Source organism: Cydia splendana, chromosome 15 (assembly GCF_910591565.1).
Source record: "Cydia splendana chromosome 15, ilCydSple1.2, whole genome shotgun sequence".
NCBI lineage: Eukaryota > Metazoa > Arthropoda > Insecta > Lepidoptera > Tortricidae > Cydia > Cydia splendana.
Window position 1 is genome coordinate 16382787 of NC_085974.1, and position 24713 is coordinate 16407499.

Genomic DNA, 24713 nt, shown 5'->3' on the forward strand with positions numbered 1-24713 from the left:
GTACTTTACTGCCAAACAAGAGCTATACCCGGAAAATGAAATATTTATAAATTATAAGCAAGAAATTTGTGTGCCATGTGGCGAAGCATAGTGATACGTGATACTATAATTATTATACATTTAAGACCCATTGTTGTACCCATAGAGTTATGGTAGTACCTACCTATGTTTAACAAATAAATAATTTGGAATTTGGAACTTTGATACATGACACGACTGGAATCATATCATATCATATCATATCAATCAGACCAAGAAATCAGAAAATTAAATTTTAGGCTTGTTACAAGGCCTATCCCGTATATACTTAAATTATGATTCCCTAGTGGGTCTCTATTGTTTCCCAAATAGTTTTAAGTCATAATGTATTGTTTGTCCGAATTTTCGTTAGTCATAATTGGTTTTTCTCAGAAACGCGCAACTTTTCAGGATTGCCATAAAACAAACCTAACCTAACCTAACCTATCTATAGAATAACCTTACGAAAATCCTGAAAAGTTAACGGTTTCAGTTTTATGACTAACGATAATATGACAAACAATACATTATGACTTAAAACTTTATGGGAAACAAAGGGACCCCTTCCCTAGGGCAGCGGTCGGCAACCTTTTAGCAGCCAAGGGCCAAATAGTAGTTACCGAAGTTGACGCGGCGGCCGCACTTTGTTAATCTTTATAACTTTATCAGGCATTGTCGTTTGTGAATATTACATACAAAATAGCCAGGGAGGCTTCCGGGCCGCATGCGGCCCGCGGGCCGGTTGTTGCCGACCGCTGCCCTATTAGTGTATACGTGTATGTATTTACAACATTATTTTCTCTTCCAGGTGGCCTCTTCACCCTCGGCAAGGTCCTCAACTTCTTCCCAGTGGGCGGCGAGCGCGAATGCAAACCGTCCGGCTACAAGACTGCCCGCGCCGGCATCTGCCTGAACCCGTACGATTGTCGTCAGAGGGACGGACAGAGCGCCGGCGACTGTGCGCATGGACTGGGAGTTTGTTGTGTGTGTAAGTATATACTACTTCAATAAGGTCTGTAAGCTCTGAGAGTAGAGTACTAGACGGTCCGCGCCGTAATTTACTTTCTTCCGACACCCGATATCGGATCGGACAATGTGAAAACGCTCTAACGGGGGAATGATGGGAGTGTGCTGCGTGTGTAAGTATATACTACTTCAATAATCGGTTTATCAAGTACTCTCTATCTACCTGGACACGAGAGAGAGAGGGGGGAGAGGAGAGAGATAGAGGCGAGCGTGAATGCCAACCGTCCGGCTACAAGACTGCCAGCGCCGGCATCTGCCTGAACCCGTACGATTGTCGTCAGAGGGACGGACAGAGCGCCGGCGACTGCGCGCACGGACTGGGAGTGTGCTGCGTGTGTAAGTAATATACTACTTCAATAATCGGTTTATCAAGTACTCTCTATCTACCTGGACACGAGAGAGAGAGGGGGGAGAGGAGAGAGATAGAGGCGAGCGTGAATGCCAACCGTCCGGCTACAAGACTGCCCGCGCCGGCATCTGCCTGAACCCGTACGATTGTCGTCAGAGGGACGGACAGAGCGCCGGCGACTGCGCGCACGGACTGGGAGTGTGCTGCGTGTGTAAGTATATACTACTTCAATAATCGGTTTATCAAGTACTGTCTATCTACCTGGACACGAAAGAGAGAGAGAGAGGGGCGAGGAGAGAGATAGAGGCGAGCGCGAATGCCAACCGACCGGCTACAAGACAGCTCGCGCCGGCATCTGTCTGAACCCGTACGACTGTCGTCAGAGGGACGGACAGAGCGCCGGCGACTGCGCGCACGGACTGGGAGTTTGTTGTGTGTGTAAGTATATACTCCTTCAATAAGGGCCAAAAGCTCTGAGAGTAGAGTACTAGACGGTCCGCGCTGGCATCTATATATCTGAACCCGTACGACTGTCGTCAGAGGGACGGACAGAGCGCCGGCGACTGTGCGCATGGACTGGGAGTTTGTTGTGTGTGTAAGTATATACTCCTTCAATAAGGGCCAAAAGCTCTGAGAGTAGAGTACTAGACGGTCCGCGCTGGCATCTATATATCTGAACCCGTACGACTGTCGTCAGAGGGACGGACAGAGCGCCGGCGACTGTGCGCATGGACTGGGAGTTTGTTGTGTGTGTAAGTATATACTCCTTCAATAAGGGCCAAAAGCTCTGAGAGTAGAGTACTAGACGGTCCGCGCTGGCATCTGCCTGAACCCGTACGACTGTCGTCAGAGGGACGGACAGAGCGCCGGCGACTGTGCGCATGGACTGGGAGTTTGTTGTGTGTGTAAGTATATACTCCTTCAATAAGGGCCAAAAGCTCTGAGAGTAGAGTACTAGACGGTCCGCGCTGACATCTGCCTGAACCCGTACGACTGTCGTCAGAGGGACGGACAGAGCGCCGGCGACTGTGCGCATGGACTGGGAGTTTGTTGTGTGTGTAAGTATATACTCCTTCAATAAGGGCCAAAAGCTCTGAGAGTAGAGTACTAGACGGTCCGCGCTGGCATCTGCCTGAACCCGTACGACTGTTGTCAGAGGGACGGACAGAGCGCCGGCGACTGTGCGCATGGACTGGGAGTTTGTTGTGTGTGTAAGTATATACTCCTTCAATAAGGGCCAAAAGCTCTGAGAGTAGAGTACTAGACGGTCCGCGCTGGCATCTGCCTGAACCCGTACGACTGTCGTCAGAGGGACGGACAGAGCGCCGGCGACTGTGCGCATGGACTGGGAGTTTGTTGTGTGTGTAAGTATATACTCCTTCAATAAGGGCCAAAAGCTCTGAGAGTAGAGTACTAGACGGTCCGCGCTGGCATCTGCCTGAACCCGTACGACTGTCGTCAGAGGGACGGACAGAGCGCCGGCGACTGTGCGCATGGACTGGGAGTTTGTTGTGTGTGTAAGTATATACTCCTTCAATAAGGGCCAAAAGCTCTGAGAGTAGAGTACTAGACGGTCCGCGCTGGCATCTGCCTGAACCCGTACGACTGTCGTCAGAGGGACGGACAGAGCGCCGGCGACTGTGCACATGGACTGGGAGTTTGTTGTGTGTGTAAGTATATACTCCTTCAATAAGGGCCAAAAGCTCTGGGAGCAGAGTACTAGACGGTCCGCGCTGGCATCTGCCTGAACCCGTACGACTGTCGTCAGAGGGACGGACAGAGCGCCGGCGACTGTGCGCATGGACTGGGAGTTTGTTGTGTGTGTAAGTATATACTACTTCAATAAGGTCTGTAAGCTCTGAGAGTAGAGTACTAGACGGTCCGCGCCGTAATTTACTTTCTTCCGACACCCGATATCGGATCGGACAATGTGAAAACGCTCTAACGGGGGAATGATCCGTGGACATAAATATACAACCTGTAAGTGACTATTACGAAGTTCCCTTTGTTTTAAAGTAAAACAAGAATAAATAAGCATTTACCCGTCAGAAACTTAATTTAAACAAATGTTGACAACTTTGAGAAAGTTAAAACTTATTACTCGTAACATACAGAGTTTATGTTCAGTCTCCCCTACTACCCTACATTGTACCATCGCCCAAACTGTTAACTGTACATCGGTGGACCTTATGCCTTTTGTAATAAGGTCCACCTGTGTACAGTTAGGAGTGTTGCTGTTTGTACGAGTATTAAGGCACCAGGATTCAGACTACACCAGCATTGCTGCTGCAAAATTACAGCAGGATGTAGAAAAAATATCTATAAAATAAATATAGAGAAATTAATATTAAATTTGACATTTACGACAGTAATGTCAAATTTAGACTTATAAGTCTTGGAATGTATGGAGCCCAATACATTCCACGACTTTTCTCTTTCCGAACAGACTCCTATCAATCAAGAAGGAAGTGCAGTTGAAAGGCCATATGTCACAATGAAACTCATATACAACGATATTACGACTGCATTTGATTAAGGCACTTGTCCCACCGCCGACGATGAGCGATAAGCGAGTAGTACGATAAACTAGAAACGAGTGGGCGAGCGGCGAGAAGCGAGTGTTAGCTCCAATAGTTTTGTCGCTCGGCTATAGGCGAGTGTTCGAGTGCGACGGGCTATTACTCGCGTCACTCGCTCGGGCGGTGCAGCGTAGCCGAACACGCAGACTGATTGGTCTCGCAGCTTAAGTTCTAACTACGAAGCGAGCATCGCCGAGCGAGTACCGCTGAGCTAGTTTTATCTTATCGCGGCGACAAACTAGTAGAGCGAGTGTTCTCGCCGGCAGTGTGAACAGCTAGCGATGAACTATTAATATATGTCTCTCTTTTACTAACACAGGATCCTAATCTTTTGTTCGTTTCTTGGGCGAGAAAATCGTCGATAGTTAATCGCTTACTCGCTCTTGGTGGTACAAGTGCCTAAATGGCAAGTAAAAGGCTGACGTAGAAACTGCACGCAAAACTTTACTCCTATCCTAACTAGGTATAGGTATATATTGTTTAAGATTTTGCGTCCGTACTTAAGTGTAAATGATGCATTGTTTGAGAAAACTTCGTTTTCTGTGTCGATTAAATGTATGGCTCGCATATTTTAATTTATTTAAGACCTTTTGTTTGGTGTTTCGACAAATTGAGGTTCTCCTCGTAGTTCTGCATGCTTTCTGGAAAATTAATCTTCTAACCTCAGACACGTAAAATGTAAATACAGTTTTAAAAGGCTATATAGGCTTTAAATAAGGTACCTACAGTTATGTTATGATCGAAGTAATGAGGTGCTAATAATGCTAATATATTATGTAGGTTGAATTCGCATATTTGAATTTATTTAAGACCTATTGTTTGGTCTTTCGACAAATTGAGGTTCTCCTGGTAATTCTGCATGCTTTCCGGAAAATTAATTATGTGGTAACCTCAGCAACGTAAAATGTAAATAAAGTTTTAAAAGCCTATATAGGCTTTAAATAACGTACCTACAGTTAAGATCGAAGTAACGAGGTGCTAATATATGTAAGATGTAATATCCGAAATTATTTAGGTAAGTGTTAAGTATTAGAGTCCAGTTATAGTCTAAGAGCTAGCCACGGAAATAGGTATGCAATTTATAGAGTAACGAAATCCCTCTAGTTAGTATGCCATACTATCATTATGAATTAATCCGGGCGCCTGGCAGCTGTCTAGCGGTGGGTGTGGGAGTGGATGGGCAACAAAGTGGTTATAAAATGAATTGAAGGTGTGCAATTTATAGAGCTCTGTACTCACAACTGCTTTACGCATAGATTGTGAGTCAGGTGCAATTTGCTCGTGATCTTCCTGCAGGCGCACAAGTGATTGTGTATTTTCATCACCTGGCACTACTTTTCCCCCAAATAAAACGCCTGGCATTGTTATATTTGAATTAAATACATAATTAGCTATTATATCACACCAAACACAGAGCTCTATAAATTGCACACCTTCAATTCATTTTACAACCACTTTGGTGCCCATCCACTCTCACACCCACCGCTAGACAGCTGCCAGGCGCCCGGATTAATTAATAATGATAGTATGGCATACTAACTAGAGGGATTTCGTTACTCTATAAATTGCATACCTATTTCCGTGGCTAGCTCTCCGGCTATTAGTTTTGATTGCCCTGCACAAAACTTTCTGTTTTTGATAAATACCCGAAACCAATGTATGCATTCAGTGACCATGAGGATCCACATTCACGTGTGAGTAGAAGTCAAGGTTGACTCACGCTAGACCGGCCCTGGCGGCGTAGGCAAGGTGACAATCGCTTGCGCTTCGCCATCGAATCGCTTTGTGTCTCTCTATCACTCTTCTATATAAATGTGTCAGTGACAGTTGCGTTTCTTTCGCTACGTAGCGTTAGCGATTGGCATGTTGTTTACGGGGCCTGATCCGTGCCGAGGCGTCCAACAATTCAGTTTTCTATAGAAACCATCACGTGACCACCGATCACCCGTCATAGAATACGAAGTGTCGGCCGGTAACCTCGGCTCGGACCCGGGTCCGTTCCAACGTATTCAACATGCTGTATTATAGGAATTTAACCATGAGGATCCACATTCAGGAGTTAGTATAACTTTAGTGGAACTGTTCCAAATTAAATCTAGATATTCCCGATTCAGCAAAACATTGCGGGGATAAGATCAAATCTCAATCAGCAGAATACCTCCCCCCACATAACCCCATTGTTTTCTCGTTGAGTTTGTATTCAACGTCGGAAGCGACAGCTATCGGATTTAAATGGAGTTTCTACTACGTGAGTCGCTTCGGAATACCTAGGAATGTATGCTGCCTTTTACATTGTACTTCCTTGAGCATTTCAACGTTTTGAACTTTTTAAAGTCATCTGTTTGATCTCATTTTCACTCGCAGACAGACACCGCTCAATGTTGCTGATCATTGAAAATAAGGGCTAGTAAAAAGTTAGGAAATGTTTCCTTGAAAATGCGAAACAAATATGGAAAGAATCTTGCAACAAACCAATTTATGTGAACACTCTTGGGCTTGAGGCCAGAGCTCACCGTGCACGTGCGCATGTTTGAGCCGTGCACGCGCACGTCACTCAAGCGGTGTCTGTGCTGTCGCTCAAGGATCTTTATATTACAACACGCACGTGACTGTGCACGTTTACGAATACGCAGCCGGTGTGCACATGCCAAACCTTTAAACTCAGTTCAAATATGCCTACAGGGCAATTTCACGAGCTGACATAAAAGTCCAATTATGCCGCAAACGTGCAACGTGCATAATCATAATATTATCACTATCTCCGTGTATATTATGATGGATGGATGGATACGTGTAGAGTATGTGGTGGAACGTTATTGGATATTTTATTGGTAATTTTGTTTAGTATGAACACGTCTTAAGTCTAGACCAATATTTATACAATGCTAGGACGTATGCCTATTAATATTAGTAGTAAAATCGAATGGACACTTTAACCAAACCCAATGAAATACGTACTATTAGGTTGTAATGGTTCAAAAGTAAGTACAGACGACAGATCTAGGATATACAGTTAGCAACAGAAGTTGCTAAGCGGGCCAGGGCAAAATGATCTTGACGCGACTTTATTGTTAAGAGAATAAGAGCGTGACCAAGTGATTTTGAACACCTCGCCCGCTTAGCAACTTCTGCTGCTGACTGTACAAGATTGACTGTCAAATATCAAAATTGCGACCAAAATCTGAATAATGTCAAATGTCAAGTAATGAATTCAGATGAAGTAGGTACCTATTTAATTCAGAAATAATATGTGATGACGTCAATAGGGAATATTACGCAAAACTCTGCGTAGGGGCCGCCACTACCACTATCCATCACAATCTGGGGGTCTACCGCGAAACAAGAAAATCGAAATTTCCTTTTCTAACCTCTCTATCACTCTTGCATATTCGAGCCATAAAGAGGCAAATAACTAAATTTCGATTTTCGCGTTTCCCGGTAGGCCTTTGTTAACAAAACGCCTTGATGCATCAATGTCATATTTTGTCTGTGAAAACTTGTCAAAAAACAGTTTAAGGCACAGTATGTATAAGTTACTCTATGGTTTACTAGCTAGCTTAGTGTTGCACTCTGGCGGCAGAACATTGCAGTAATACCCCCTATTATTTGCTTTTGTAACAGTAGGTATACCATATCTCCTGAATTCTGCTTTTCGTATTTTCCGATCCGCTAACCTTAAGCCCCCTCCAGACTATGCGCGTGAATCGCGGGCGAAGCCGCGAACGCGAGTGTGGAGTCGATTTCGCTGTCTGCGAAAATCGACACCACACTCGCGTTCGCGGCTTCGCGCCGCGATTCGCGCACGAGTGTGGAGGGGGCTTTACGTTTTGGTACAATCAAACGGCCGTTAGCGGCTGTTATAAAGCTCAAACGTGGTCACGTTTTTAGGGTTCCGTATCGAAAGGGTAAAAACGGGACTCTATTACTAAGACTCCGCTGTCCGTCTGTCTGTCTGCCAACAGGCTGTAGGTATCTCATGAACCGTGATAGCTAGGCAGTTGACATTTCCACACGTAATGTATTTCTGTTTCCGCTATAACAACAAAGTACCTGGGAGACCGAGCTTTGTTCGGAAAACATATAAAAACTCAAAAATGCGCATTTTATCAGAGATAAATAAATAAATAAATAATAAATAAATAAATATTATAGGACATTCTTACACAGATTGACCAAGTCCCCCAGTAAGCTCAAGAAGGCTTGTGTTGAGGGTACTCAGACAACGATATATATATAATATATAAATACTTAAATACATAGAAAACAACCATGACTCAGGAACAAATATCTGTGTCATCACACAAATAAATGCCCTTACTGGGATTCGAACCCAGGACCATCGGCTTCACAGGCAGGGTCACTACCCACTAGGCCAGACCGGTCGTCATAAAACCTAGCTAGATCGATTTTTCGACCCCGAATATTTGGGGGAAATAGCCAATTTCATCGAAATTGTTAGAGCCCTTTCTGAGATCCCCGAGATGTACAAATATACTTACTTACCTATAAGAATTGCTCGTTGCTCGTTAGGGTGATACTAAAAACAGAATATAATTAATATTTAAGTGGGGCTCCCATACAACAAACGTGATTTTTTTTGCCGTTTTTTGCGTAATTATTACGGTACCCTTCGGGCGCGACTCCGACTCGCACTTGAACGGTTTTTTATTTGTAGTCTGCCTCTTTCGCACTTAGGTCTTGTGCACAAATCACGCGAGGTTCGATAGGGGGAGGGGAGGTCACGAAAAAATCACGATAGATCACGTTGGGGGAGGGGGGTATAAGGAAACCTCACGTGTATTTTTCTACAGTGAACGAAACCAAGAAAAAGAGACCTACCATATGAGTAGATACTTTTTCTCGGTTTCCTTAAACATAAATCTTCACTCTGCACTTCAAAATAGCGAGTCTATTTACAATACAATACTATTTATCTTAAAATTAGGTCGAATGAAAAAATTTAAAAAAAATACACGTGAGGCTGTTGGGGGGTAGCCAAAAACCTCACCAAATATCACCAAGGGGGAGGGGGGTCCAAAAAGTAGCCGAGAACACCTCGCGTGATTTGTGCACAACCCCTTATGAAATGTTCATATACGTGACCTCTCTTTTGCACACTTCAATAAAATTATATTTAAGCGTAGGTACGCATCATTCTAGGTCTGTGGTACAGAATTGCAGAATTTATCGTAGTCATTTAATACGTGACGTGTCTCGTGTCGTTCTGAGATCAATATTATCTATACAATGTAAGTGTGTGAATGCAATTTATCTACTATGTAGAGAGTAAGAAATTTAGATACAATGTAGCAACGGAGTTTTAGACGGAACGAAACTCGGCTTTGATAATTATGAAATGGAGAAATAATTTTGATGGAATATTTTAATTTTCTAGTCACTAGTAGTAGTACAATTATATTAGGGCGCTTTAGTGTTAAAGAAAATACAATTTATTTCTTTCTGCACCAACTGTAGAGAATGGCACTTGGCATTAAGTCCGCCTTTTGTACATTTTGTATATATTTTGTGCAATAAAGTTTAAATAAATAAATAAATTTATTTACACCTTGGGTAAAGTAAACGTACTAGTGCTCGACATGCTAATGCCCAATAGATGACACCTTGCTGTCACCTCTATTGACAATGACTTAAGTTTCAAGATGACATGTACTTGGACCGCGTCGAGCAACAGTACGTTTACCTTACCTACACTGAGAGAAAAATCATTAGTAAACTAAACCAGGAATTAAAAAACCGGGCAAGTGCGAGTCGGACTCGCGCACGAAGGGTTCCGTACCATAATGCAAAAAAAAAATCACGTTTGTTGTATGGGAGCCCCATTTAAATCTTTATTTTATTCTGTTTTTAGTATTTGTTGTTATAGCGGCAACAGAAATACATCATCTGTGAAAACTTCAACTTTCTAGCTATCACGGTTCGTGAGATACAGCCTGGTGACAGACGGACGGACGGACGGACGGACGGACGGACGGACGGACGGACGGACGGACAGCGAAGTCTTAGTAATAGGGTCCCGTTTTACCCTTTGGGTACGGAACCCTAAAAACAGTTCTGTACTGGTGGAAAAAATGAAGTTTAGTAATAATCATAGACGTTTCACTATTTCTGTAAAGTTTATTTATTTCTACAAACAGCTCAGTAATCCTAAACTAAATCTAATTTCAACAAACAGATAATAGAAATTGCAAGAACTAATAAAAATTGCAAAAGTCAATTTGTTCCTATTAGTTGACTCTCCTTGTCCCCGGATTAAGTTTATTTTTGTAATTCTAAGTGTGTTTTTGTTATCCTTTTCTCTCAGTGTAATGACACAAATTATTGAATTACACCCTACCCTATGTAGGTATAATTCAGGTAAACATAAAAATTCCACTCTCATTTAAAAACAGAACCATGTTAAATAACAAATAACATTACTTAGGTATGAAAAAAAAAATGCAAAATGAAGGCAAAACATTTATGGCGAAAAATGGAAATGCCAAAAAATCCAATCACATAAAATATATTTCATGCAATCAACCCGAAAGCCTGCATTCTCTGACGCCAATTCAATTCAGATTGAATAGAAAATTATTATGATGAAAAAGTTGGCAGCTTCCTCGCTCAAAGCTTCAGCATCATTATTCAGCGATGAAATATTGCCAGCGTCTTTGGGACCATGCCACAGAGGCAAGTTTTATATAAATTACTTATAAGTCATTTCGTAAGATCCAGGGAACTTGTGTTTTAGAATTTGGAACTTTATTTTATTTCTATAAGGGCAATTTGCACCATCCAGGGTTAGCCACTAACTCGGGGTTAACCGGTTAAACCCGGAGTTACCAGTACAATTTAACACTATGTAACTCCGAATTAGGGCCACATGCGGGTCCATATTGGGTTGCATACAAGTTTAGGTCATATCTTTGATGCGCATAACAACTTGTGTCATAATCATCATTGCGCATACAAATGAAAAGTCATATTATATTGTGTCATACATTTTTAGCCATAATATTTGATGACATACTCAGCAGTTGTCATACATTTTTTGTGCATATAGGTTTTGATTATAATGAATCAAATGTCATACCAGCTAAAAGCATATTTATCGATATTTATAAGGTTTTTACGTATAACGTTTTGTAGCATAATAATTTTCAACCATAATGGTTTACATAAATAATTTAAGAAACTAATTTTAGCCTCTCAACAACTCCTCGAAAAAAACCTTTTCCCTAATCTCCGTCCAAACACTTAATTCGACGGAGCCCCGCTCACGCGGGGCTCCTATTTCTGCGTAGTTTGCCCTTCGGGCATCTAAAGCAACCTAACGAACCTAACCTACCTATTATGATTAGTTTATTTTATGACCACTAAATATATGACTTAATTTTTTATGACTATATTAATACTATGCACTGCAATACTTCGAACGAAAAACAATTATGGATATCAAGCAGATGACTTAAAATTTTATGCGAATTAAATTAATGACTACAAAAATAATGACATAACTAATTTATGACAAAAACCCAGTTATGCTCAGGATAATTCTGACTAAATATTTTTATGACTTACAATTTTATACATAAAGTGTTATGACAATTAAAAATATGACAAAAGTAGTTATGCGACCAGAGGGAGTCCCGCCACATGCACCATTCCACTAACCCGGGGTTAAGCGATGAAACCTTTAATCCAGTGTCAAATTGTACTGGTAACCATGGTAACTCCAGGTTTAACCGGTTAACCCTGGGTTACTGGAATGGTGCAAGTGGCGCTTAGTGGCTAACCCTGAATGGTGCAAGTGACCCTAAAAGTTCATAACTCGAATTAAATTAGTACTTGCGAAAATATTTTACTCTAAAATAAAATAAAAATCACTTTTCTAAATTTATATCAATTTACATTACATTCATGCGGTCCCGACCCTTTTATTCCTGTTTTTTTTTTTATCAGAGATTACGAAATTCTCTGTGAATGTGTAGACATTTTGCATTGTGTTCTCAGCCTTATGTTTTAATATTTAAGGTGTATTTTTGTATTTACAAAAAGCTTAGAAATAGAGCTTTAGAGGGCGGCTTAAAAATACAAAGTGAAATGAAAGAAAAACAAACACCACAAGTTGGTGCATAAATGCGTTTCCTAGCTTAGGTCACGGTAAAAGCACGTGCCGGAGATGTTAAGGGGCCCACAGATTAACAGTTCGCCGGACGATATCAGCCTGTCAGTTGTTCGGAGCTGTCAAATTTTGCGTTTAACTGACAGGCCGATACCGTCCGGTGGACTGTTAAGGTGGCCACTGACGAGCCTTCCAACAGTCCAAATAGTGTGGCTGCAATCCAAAATCGGTCCGTGAATGTCAAAAACGTACACTGTTAAATATTAGGATGCCGTCCATTTGGATGAATCCATTGTAACGGCATCCATTTGGAAGGCTCGTCAGTGGCCTGCTTTACTTAATCAGTGGGCCCCTAAAGAGGAAGCGTGCAGCCAGAAAATTCACTAACATTAAGGTAACAAAAGAATATCTTGGTCTAATGTGTATTAGCGTCTCAGATTTTGCTTAATGAGAGAGTGAGACACAATGCCCATTCGACCAAGATACTGGACAGGACAGAATACCAACCTTAGGGAAGAGTTCGAGTCGCCTGAAATAGCATTTTTCCACATTTCCTTAATTTTTTGACGACCGGTCTGGCCTAGTGGGTAGTGACCCTGCCTATGAAGCCGACGGTCCTGGGTTCGAATCCCGGTAATGAACACAAATATTTTTTCCTGAGTCATGGGTGTCTTCTATAATGTAAGTATATAAGTATGTATTTATCTATGTAAGTATTTATATCGTCGCCTAGCAGTTGCTTAGTTTGGGCAAAGATATATGTAACTCCGTATAAGATAAATAAAGTCTAAGAAAAAAATGTGCCTCGGAAATCAAGAAAAAGTCATCCTCGAATAGATGGCGCCATACCTTTGGCATATTCTCGGCTAGATGGCGTTGACGACACCGTTTGATATTTAACAATTTTAACACATATCAGTGAAAGAACATAGGTCAGTATGGAACAATAAAAATTAAAAATCATTTATCCGTAAACATATTTTGATTAATTTATACATTTTCAATTTTATTTTAAGTTTTAATCGTGTGTCCTGTCGATAGATGGCAGTAAATGTACCGTGACTACAAAATTAACTTTGGCAATAGCCCTCTATACTATCTATTCTCTTTGGTTTGGGGCTAGGTTGATCTGTGTAAGATGTCCCCTGATATTTATTAATTTAATTTTAATGATTTTCCTCTAAGTTTTCCCTCCTCCGTGTTAGCAGGTAGGCAATTATGGCTGTTTGCGGCAAAGCAGCTAATAAGCCTTATCACTGTAGCCACAGCCGCGAAACGCTTTTAATTAGAAAAACACTGGGTGCCTTTCTGGGACGCCTTTATAATTTTGTTCAGAATTCCTAGTGTTACGTGCGCTTGAAAATTCTACACTGAAAAATAACTAGCCGAACTCATTAAATAATTCAAAAAAATATTACTCACTATATGTTTAAACCTTCAAGAAAAGAAGCGTACTCCCATCTTAAATGCCGGCAACGCATATACAGGCATAAAAAGTGAAATAAGTTCTAGTGGAATTATGATTTAATGTTAGTCAAGGCGAAGTTATGTCCTAAAGGCGAATTCAGAGTACGTATTTTTACTTACTACGGAGACGCAACGACACAAAGTGAGTCCTGGCCTGGCCTCCTACTCCAGATATTATCACGCCATGCCACTGTCGGTCTTGCGATTGTGACGTATTTTTGCCAACCCTTATTTTAAATGGCCTGCAGCATTTATTTACATACAAGAATACAAGATATATACAGTGGTACTAAAACGGAATTAATAATTAGCTTAAATCTAAAATAGGCCCTTGAGGCATTGTAGCAAGGATGTTGGCGGCATTTCCTCGCTGTATCGCATTGCTGGTGCGTTGTGCAAGGTAGCCGCCAGCTCTGATAATTGCAGCATTGATAACGGGGTTATGGTGTTTACGCAGCCAATACTAGTAGCAAAGACATATATGTAACTTCGTATAAGATGAATAAAGTCTAAGGAAAAAACGTGCCTCGGAAATCAAGAAAAAGTCATTCTCGGATAGATGGCGCACACACCATTAGCCTATGCTCGGCTAGATGGCGTGACGACACCGTTTCATATTTAACAATTTTAACACATACCTAGATATCAGTGAATGGACATGGGTCAAAATGATATAAAAATAATAAAATCATTTATGCATATATGTATATACATTTTATTGATAATTTTATACGTTTTCATTTTGAGGTTTAGTCGTGTGTCGATAGATGGCAGTAAATTTACTGTGACTACAAAATTTACTATGGCAGGACCCCTCTATACTATCTATTCTCTTTGTTAGTAGCTAAGTAGTGTGATATAAAGGCTCCGTCACATTGACGCGGTACCGCGCAACTGGGATATTCCAGTAGCTACTGTATTGTTTCCCCATACATTGTACGCTGCTGCCATTAAATCCAGACTGACCTGCCATAAACCGGGTTACGACGCTCCGCTTTATTGTACTGACTTTATTTTGTCCATTAAAGTTTAATTGTTCGTCTCTTGCAGTTTTAATAGAGATCGCGAGAAAGGTCTTAGAAGTATAGAACTCCATCGTCAAGATGCTGGAGCTAGATATCTTTGGGGGCTCATTTGACTTGACAAATTTACAGATGTAAAATTAAAAATAAATTAAAAGTGCAAAAATTCACTGAAGAAAAACATAAGAAGTTGTAAGAGAGCTTTGAGGAAATCTATGAGTTATGAATGAATGAATGAAATGAATGAAAATGAATGAAAACATTTATTTTCAGGCAACTATTGGCCCATAGATAAATACCTTAAAACTAGCATACATATTATTACAAAATATATCTTAAAACTAAAAACACAATTATGGCTGCGATGCAGTTCGCAACCCCGCAGTGTCAGGGAGCCGGCCGCGGAACCGCCGGAACTTGACACCCTTCGGCCAAAACTCCTCCTTGGTGAAGGTTATGACAATATCAATACCTATAATGACAATGAAAACTATAGACCGACCGCTTAAATGAGTCCTCGCCTGCGCGGTGAGGGGGCGACGGGGTAGGATGACTAAGGGTGGCGGGGAAGGTGCGGCGTACGGCGTCGTCCTACCCCGTCGCCGCTGTACCGCGCAGGCGAGGACTCATTTAAACGGTCGGTCTATAACCTGCAACACTTGTTATCAGTCGAGAAACTAACCTACAAAATTTATTTTCAGTCGAAGTATCCTGCGGCGGGGTGGTCCAGAACAACCTCACCTATTTCATCTCCCCTGGCTTCCCGGAGCTCTGGACCGGGGAGAAGGACTGCAGCGTCACTGTGGAGAAGACGCACGCCGGCATCATGCAGTTGAGGATCGACTTCGTACACTTTACTATTGTAAGTGAAGCCCCCCCCACTTCACCCCCTCCCTGGCTTTCCGGAGCTCTGGACCGGGGAGAAGGACTGCAGCATCACCGTGGAGAAGACGCACGCCGGCATCATGCAGTTGAGGGTCGACTTCGTATATTTTACTATTGTAAGTGAACCCCCTCCCCCCTCCCTGGCTTTCCGGAGCTCTGGACCGGGGATTTATAATATTATGTAGTAGGATAAGAAAAACAACATTACCTACTCTCACCAAGATGGCGGCAGTGGTCCTTTAGTTCCTTTACCTACCATTGTTTTTGAAATGTGCAGGGCCAACCCAACCGGCTGACAGGGGAGTGCGACGAGGACGCCATGATCGTGGGCGAGGGAGACAACGAATTCAGGATCTGCGGACAAAACCATGGCCAGCACAGTACGTAGCTATTTATGTGTATAGATTATTTTATAAACATGTATCACGAGCCAAATTACTTCAGAACGTGAAGGCAAAATATTATGCATTATCAAACTACACAACGGGACCTAATCGCGTATTTAAGTTTTAAGATTTACCTCCGACGTTTCGAGGACGGCGTTGTCCCCGTGGTCTCGGAGAAGTTTGATAATGTTTAATAATCGTGAAAGATCAAAATATTATGGCTCAAAAAGTACACATATGAAATTTCTATATAAAGCCACCTGTTTTCACTGCTGTTGAGTGTAGAACGGCCCAATTACCATCGTAAATGCAACGTAAACATGGCATGTCTGCAGCCTGCAAGTTGCTCAGAAATGCACGTTTCGTTGCATAGAATATTCTAGCTCAGCTGAGATGAATATTCTGATCAAAAGGCAAATCGCAGATCTTACTCACTAGATGAGGCATTCCACAATGAGGTCTACTTTGTCGAGGACGTGACGTATATGGCAGCTACTTAATAACCTGTAGAAATTTGTATTATTATATACCGTTACCGTTACTTACGTATATTTTTAGAGTAATTGAGGCAAAACTTTCGCGCGCGACATCCTTGGGTATCTTCCGTCGCAAGTTTTACGTGACGTGCCATAACAATTGTTCCTCTAATTTCCAGGCTTTAAGCTTCCTCGAGAGATGCGTCCAGATCTGGCAAATGTACCTCTAGTACTAGTACTGCATTCGCAATTTCATTGCATGTCTGATCAGTGTATTTTCACTCAATTCGTTCGGGCGCGCTCATTTTATTGTAAAGGCAATAATAAATATTTATTTACTTAACATACTTATTTACATTTGAATAGGTAAGTTTCACTTACCCTGCACTTTTCAAACGTGAAACTGCACGCAATGTGGAGTCTACGGGAGGAAATCTACAGCTGGTCTAGACGTAGTTACCTAGTTAATTATGCTTCCAATTTCTAATAACGATATATAACTCGAATGGGATTATTCCCAATAGTGTTGTTTCCTATATCTACATAATACAACTCAGGTTAACTGGAAGATATCCCTTAAAGGGATAAGTTCGCCTTTGTACTAATGACGAATGTTATTTTTCCTGTTTTGTTTTGATTTTTGTACAATAAAGTGTTTTACTACTACTACATACTAATAACACTTACATACATTGAATTTACTGAGAGTGCCCTTACGGCATACTACGCATATGTGTACTCTAGGTTATCCTTCGGTCTCGTGTTGTGGGGAAATGGTAGTGATGTTGTACAATTTTTATACTACAAAAATCAGAATACTAGTGAATATTGATCAACTAGATTCTCGTAGACTTTATTTTATTAAGCTCCATACTCACACTTCGATGTACAGTCAGCTGCAAAGATACTTAACTGACCCCCCCCCTCCCCCGGGGCAAATATCTAAGCAGCATAATAATCGAATTTAAACTGTTGTGAGACATACTAACATTGAAAAATACAAGTGAATCTAAACCGTAAAATTATTCAATCTATGCAGCATAATATACCTATTAATCTTTATTCACCACTAATAGACAGTAAAAAAGTGCTTATCCTTTCCAGTATACTACACCCTACCAACAACCAGCGAAAAACGTGACCTCGACGACGAGCTGCCCTCATCAGCGTCGACCAAAATCACTGTACGCATGCGCGGGAGTGACATGCCCAGACTTTGGTTGCTACGGCTCGCGCAGATGCCTCTAGCTCATTCTGCGCCACATGATTGTAGGCAGTATTACACGGGGAATAACGGTGAGTTTGCTTTAGCAGTAATATGTGGTGTACATTGAGCCACACGTACACACTGAAGCAATCTTCAAAATCACTGTATGCATGCGCGGGAGTGACATGACCAAACTTAGTCGCTACGGCTTGCGCTTGCCTGTAGCGCATTCTGCGCCGCATGATTGTAGTCAGTATTACACGGGAATAATGGTGAGTTTCAGTTTACAGCGGTATTTGGTATACATGTACACACTGAACCAATTTCCAAAATCACAGTGCTTTTGCAGTGTATTCATACTCTTCAAATATGTATGCATGGAACTCTCTAACCACGCCTGACTTGTTTTCACTTTCAAGCATTGTAATAGCCAATAAATAAATAATTTAATGTACCGTCCCCTGTACCAGAATAAGGAGGGCTAAAAATAAATAATGTATTCAATCATTGTTGGATTAGACTCATGCATAAAACATCTGGGCGTATGCAAATATAAATTCTATTTTATGTCCGCGACTTAAGGTACCGTTTAGATTTAGACTACACATTTACTGCTGCAGTAATTCAGCGCGACATTGCTGCCGACTGCATTGGTGCTGCAAATGTCAAAAATCCTGGCAGCAACCTCGATTTTGACATTTTAGACAGATATCACATAAAGTGAAAGTCATACCGGCCAAGTGCGAGTCGGTCTCGCACACGAAGGGTTCCGTACCACCTACGCAAAAAAAAAAATCACGTTTGTTGTATGGGAGCCCCACTTAAATATTTATTATATTCTGTTTTTAGTATTTGTTATAGCGGCAACAGAAATACATCATCTGTGAAATTTTCAACTGCCTAGCTATCACGGTTCATGAGATACAGCCTGGTGACAGACAGACGGACAGCGAAGTCTTAGTAATAGGTTCCCGTTTTTACCCTTTGGGTACGGAACCCTAAAAAGAGCATAGAGAATTTTAAAGTACCTATCTCCTACATTGTTACTATTATGAGTTTGAGAAAGTTTCGCAGGTCGTGAGTTTCAATCTTAGAACTTCCTGACTTGAAGTCTTGAACTATTTCGTACAAAGTAAACTTATCACTTGTTAGATGTTAGACATTCAAGTTTGGTCAGATTAAGCGTCTGGTTTTATGCCCAGAATTTATTCCAACGCTTTCATCCAATAGCCTAGTTTATTTTAGATTCCAATTCTCAATAGTCTTTACACCTGGTGGGTGCTGCCTCTGCGTGCATACCCTGACTCGGGCATCCACTCGGTGTAATAATACCCCTTACATTTGTGTTAAAAGGGAATCTACGTGTTGGCTTCGGCTCCGCGCACGCCTCCAAATGTCCGTAACACCATTGTTTCATTATGGGTAAAGAAATACATACAACTGACCCTTTAAATTTGAATCATGTAATATTACTTACAAACTATTACTTCATTTCATTTACTCGTATTCATAAGGCCTAATATACTTTTAATAAAATTACTTTCTACACTAATGATTGACCTAACATAACTAACGTTACATCAATTAACGTTGCGTTTCGTTAACAACCCATTCATCTTTAGTCGTGGCTTAGAGCTAAACATATCCTTAAAGTCCCAGTGGCTCCATAAAGAGACACTTCTACGTATAAATTACATTTTTTGGCACGCAAGATATATTACGCCTTAAATATTAAAATGTTATAAGTTGGATTTCAAATACAGTCAAATATCAACCATAACAGTAATGTATAAAGTCTAAAATCAAGCTAACATATATGTTACTTGTGGGCTTTTGATTTGCGCGCGCGATATAACACATGCATGTAATTTTTACTAAGCGCCTACATGTTTAAATTAGCAATTTTTTCAGCTTATGTTAGCAATAAATTATTTACGCAGGCGTTTCGGATGAGTTTATTAAAGCAAACACCTGGGGGGCGATTTTTGGATTTCTATCGCTCGATTTCGTCACTCGAAAATCGGTGGGAAACAGCGAAAGGCTAAGTTTTGAAATACGAGAGACACATATTAAATTACACATTTACATGTGTCTCTCGAATGAAGCATATGAAAATTGTACTCTAACATTAGTATTTAAGTCCTGTTACTAACACTTACGATATGGGTCTTGCCTGAATTAAATTATTTAATTTTTTTTATTGAAATATATTAAGAACGGGTCACTCACGTATTTTAAGGAGAAAAAGTACCGAGGAGTATCATCAGGAGCTCGCGTTGAAGGCGACGGACCGGACCGGAAATACGTTCTTAATATCTATATATATATATATACATATAATAAAGCTGAAGACGGTCAAAAGTCTGTACATGGAAGATATTTGAAAAAAAGTTGGCTGGGGATACTTAGAATCGATAACAGAACACGTTCCAAAAGTTTTTAGAATTTTTGTCTGTTTGTCTGTTTATCTGTTTGTCTGTTTATTTGAACGCGCATCACGTGAAAACGGCTGAACGGATTTTGATGCAAACTTTACTAATCTGTCGAGAACAACCCCGGCCAGGTTATAGGCTATAAAAATTCAACCCCTAAAAGGGGGGGCAGCCACAACACTCGATTGACTTAAGTTTGCCCCTGAATCTTATGGCGCTACTTAGGAAGGAGGGTCAAACTTTTTTCAAATATGTGCTACCACTATAGAGTACCCTGGTAAACTAACAGATGGCGCTGAATTTAATACGTTGTGACATGAAAAATCCACCGAGGAAAGATTTTGCCAAATTAACTCTAAGTTCAGAAGAGGGGGTACGGATATCAACAAAAATAATTGAATAAATATGTTGATTTAATAAATTAATAATACAACAAAATTAAACGACAGTAAATTAATTGCCCCTCATTGCACAGTGCCATAGTTTGGGGAACTGAGTAAACTTTAAGTAATCAAGAAAACTAAAAATGAGTTTACATAGTTACGTAGTGGTAAAATAAACACACATATCAACACGCGTATAATTGCATAATTATTTAAAATTATACATTTTCTCCATCATGAATTATACCTAATCGTAATTATATCGCACCCATATCAAATCCATATTCATACGTAGGTATCGCCTCCTTTATGCACTTAATAATGGCCACGAACGTGGGTACTTCGAAAAAAAAACATTGACCTCTGTCATTTGCAGTGCCGGATTAACCCTTTTAGAGTTTTAAGCAAAATAAGCACTTGCTTAGGGCACCACGTCTAGGGGGCACCAAAACCGTAGGCAAAGAAACGCGCAGGCTGCATCAGCATTGCAGTCGTCGTGGAGTAGGTACCTACATGAAACTTTTATACGTGTATAAGTACCCATATAATAACGAAGGGTCGTAGGGATCAAGTAAGAGAGTGAGGGTACGTAAGAACATCTCCAACGTAGGCTTTCGATTAGACCTTACGCGGAGGCCCTTAAAGTCAAGGAAAAAAATCTTGCTTTCGGGCTTGCGGCCAGCCAGCGGGATTTTTTTGACATAGGTTACCGATTTTATAGCGAATTTTGCTCTTTTGCACGCCAGATTTGTCGGCCAAGCCGAGTTGCTCCTTAGCCGCGATCTAAAAGCATCCTATCAAGTAGCGCTTTCGAGTGAAGCCAAAGAGCAAGCAGTAGAAGAGTCGTGATTACATGCATAGATTCGACTTCAAGCCTTATGCGAGGTCTTCTGCCTTATGGCAAAGTTGATCTTCTGCCTTAATTACACATGGGCGTGGATCCAAATCCAAGCTTTCCTCTTTCGCAGCTGGGCCTTCTGCCTTGCTCACTTCACATTCACTTGGTCCATTCCAAGCTCTGCTTTCTTGCATCTTTTCTGTATGAGAACAACCTCGCTGAGACCTCTAAATATCGAGCCATATGCGAAGCTAGGCTGATAGAAAACTGTCCCATCCCTTCTCTGTATGAAATCCTGGATTCGCGCCTGGTTGGGACTAAAAGTAAAAATGTACAACTGTCTATCAAATTGCGTTTCTATATCGAAAAATTTTAGCGCTCGCTTCGCTCGCGTTTTCAATAACTTTCTAAGATATGGCGACTGCAGCAGCATTACTCTGTTGCAACGTTACTGCTGCAGCACTGTCAATTTTCGTGATAAAATTATGTGACTGATTTCCATACTAAAAGAAAAAATGTACAACTGTCTATCAAATTGCGTTTTTTATATCGAAAAATTTTCGCGCTCGCTTCGCTCGCGTTTTCAATAACGTTATAAAATATTATAAAGGTGACATTCGGGTGGCGACTGCAGTAGCATTACTCTGTTGCAACGTTACTGCTGCAGCACTGTCAATTTTCGTGATAAACTGATGTGACTGATTTCCATCCTAAAAGGAAAAATATACAACTGTCTATCAAATTGCGTTTTTATGTCGAACAATTTTCGCGCTCGCTTCGCTCGCGTTTTCAATCACTTTCTAAGATATAGCGACTGCAGCAGCATTACTCTGTTCCAACGTTACTGCTGCAGCACTATCAATTTTCGTGATAAAATTATGTGACTGATTTCCATACTAAAAGTAGAAATGTACAACTGTCTATCAAATTGCGTTTTTATATCGAAAAATTTTCGCGCTCGCTTCGCTCGCCTTTTCAATCAGTATCTAAGATATGGCGACTGCAACAGCATTACTCTGTTGCAACGTTACTGCTGCAGCACTGTCAATTTTCGTGATAAAATTATGTGACTGATTTCCATCCTAAAAGAAAACATGTACAACTGTCTATCAAATTGCGTTTTTATATCGAAAAGTTTTCGCGCTCACTTCGCTCGCGTTTTCAATCACTTTCTAAGATATGGCGACTGCAGCAGCATTACTCTGTTGCAACGTTACTGCTGCAGCACTGTCAATTTTCGTGATAAAATTATGTGACTGATTTCCATACTAAAAGTAAAAATGTACAACTGTCTATCAAATTGCGTTTTTATTACGAAATTTTTTCGCGCTCGCTTCGCTCGCGTTTTCAATAACTTTCCAATATATGGCGACTGCAGCAGCATTACTCTGTTGCAACGTTACTGCTGCAGCACTGTCAATTTTCGTGATAAAATTATGTGACTGATTTCCATTCACAGCTGTAATGCGGCAATGAACGTCACTCAACTTACCAAAAAAAAATCAATGTATCAAAATCGATGTCCCTAGAGAGAGGGGACCCAAGCACCATGGTCTAGAAATGCTTAGGGCATCAAAATATCTTAATCCGGCACTGGTCGTTTGCGGAGTCAAACGATTTGGGACTCGCATTTTATACGCATTACCATGCCTTCCCGAAAAAAATAGAATCATTCGCGAAAGTCTCGCAACGCATTGAGGTTACAAGGGGCACGTGATCTTCCTCAGGAATCTGAAGAAGACCACGGTGAGTGGCCTGCCTGGCGCTCTAGCCAGGCAGGCCGCTTCGCTTTCGCTCGCGCGCGTGTACCTTACTGTATCGTCCGATATACATCTACTACTCTGTCGTTTAAATCACGTGTAAAATTAGAATAAAGGCGAAAAAAACTAATAATTTTGGTGTGTAGTTTTATTTAGTGGTACCTAATTGTAAAATATTTTATCTGGACTACAGTCCTCCAGCATATCCATCTGTCAACTTAACTTCAAGTTCCGCCTCCAGGGGAGAGGGAGAGAAATTAGGATTAGAAATTAGCCGCTTACTGACACAGACCGAATTCCACGCGGGCGGAGCCGCGGGCACAGCTAGTATTTAATATGTCTATGTCTCATAGAAGTATTTTACGAGAGATATTTATAAATTGGGAATCTAGTGGTATTGTCCATTTGACCAATCGTTTTCAATTCAGTTCAGTTTCTTTATTGGTAAAAAGTATTTTACAGGTCACACACGTACATTATTTTGTAACAGTTTTTAGAAATGAATTATTCTTATTCTTATTAGAAATATGATAGTTATGTACAATCCTAGATAAAAATACATTGGTCAAAATTCACAATTCCTTAAATAATGATCGAATTTTATTAGTAAAATTTAAATGCTTAGTAGTGGAAACAGTATTGAAGGTAGCCACACGAAATCGAGTAAGGGAGTATTTTATCGAGCGCTTGAAATTAAAAAAAAAACAGCCCCCTGCCCCGCCCCCCCCTGGTCGTTAGTGAGCTGAAATTGTAAGCTCCTCTCGTTTTAAATAATTTGTTAATAAAAATAATACTCTTTTGGACGTTTACGAGTATTTACAGTATTTTTGTATAGACGATCGTATGTATACATCGACGAATCATTCTTAACAAGGGGTCATCCATTAATTACGTCACACGAATTTCTAGGTTTTTTTACCCCTTGTCACACTTGGTCACATTTGGCAAACCCCTCCCCCCTGGTGTGACGTCACATTTCTTCAACGAAATCGGCAATTATTCATTTAATATTATATCAAAATATTTTTGACAAAAGAAATATTAGTAATTTTATAACCCAAAACTGATTAAGAAATAAAATTAAACGAATAAAAACGATTATCGTTTCAAAAACTTGTTATTTAAATGTATATTAGCGTATAAAATAATATAAATACATTTTCGGTTACTGACGAAGTTAAAGTGACGTCACAAAGTTTGTGACTCCTCCTCCCCCTTGTCACAACATGTCACATTTTCTTGACCCCCTCCCTCCCCCTAAACGTGTGATGTAATTAATGGATGACCCCCAAGCCCTTGTCCGACAAAGGGTAAAAACGGGACCCTATTACTAAGACTCCACTGTCCGTCTGTCTGTCTGTTACCAGGCTGTATCTCATGAATCGTGATAGCTAGACAGTTGAAATTTTCACAGAATATGTATTTCTGTTGCCGCTGTAACAACAAATACTAAAAAGTACGGAACCCTCGGTGGACGAGTCCGACTCGCACTTGTCCGGTTTTTTTAAAGTGAACATTGTTTTAATAACAAAACTTCCGTGAGACACAGACATTAAATATATTAAGAACGGGTCACTCACCCCGTCGTCCCGGTCAACGGGTCGGTCGGGGGATGTCGAGCGTTTTTCGACTTCAAATACGTGAGTGACCCGTTCTTAATCTTTTCGACGCCGTGTCAAACACAAAAGACGTCACGCGGACGCCACGTCACCGAAGTATCAAAACTGAAATTGAACTTTATGCATATGCACGTAGGTCTA

At 40.8% G+C, this 24713-nt stretch overlaps 1 protein-coding gene across 1 annotated transcript in view; it reads left to right on the plus strand.

Moving 5' to 3' along the window:
* The window catches only part of LOC134797791 (uncharacterized), a 78517-nt gene that overhangs the window by 42854 nt on the left and 10950 nt on the right, over nt 1-24713 (plus strand). Inside the window, exons 2-5 of the mRNA XM_063770160.1 lie at nt 827-1006; nt 15288-15448; nt 15749-15851; nt 17438-17629. Of these exons, the coding sequence (XP_063626230.1) occupies nt 827-1006; nt 15288-15448; nt 15749-15851; nt 17438-17629 (636 nt within the window). The remainder of the gene's footprint in view (nt 1-826; nt 1007-15287; nt 15449-15748; nt 15852-17437; nt 17630-24713) is intronic.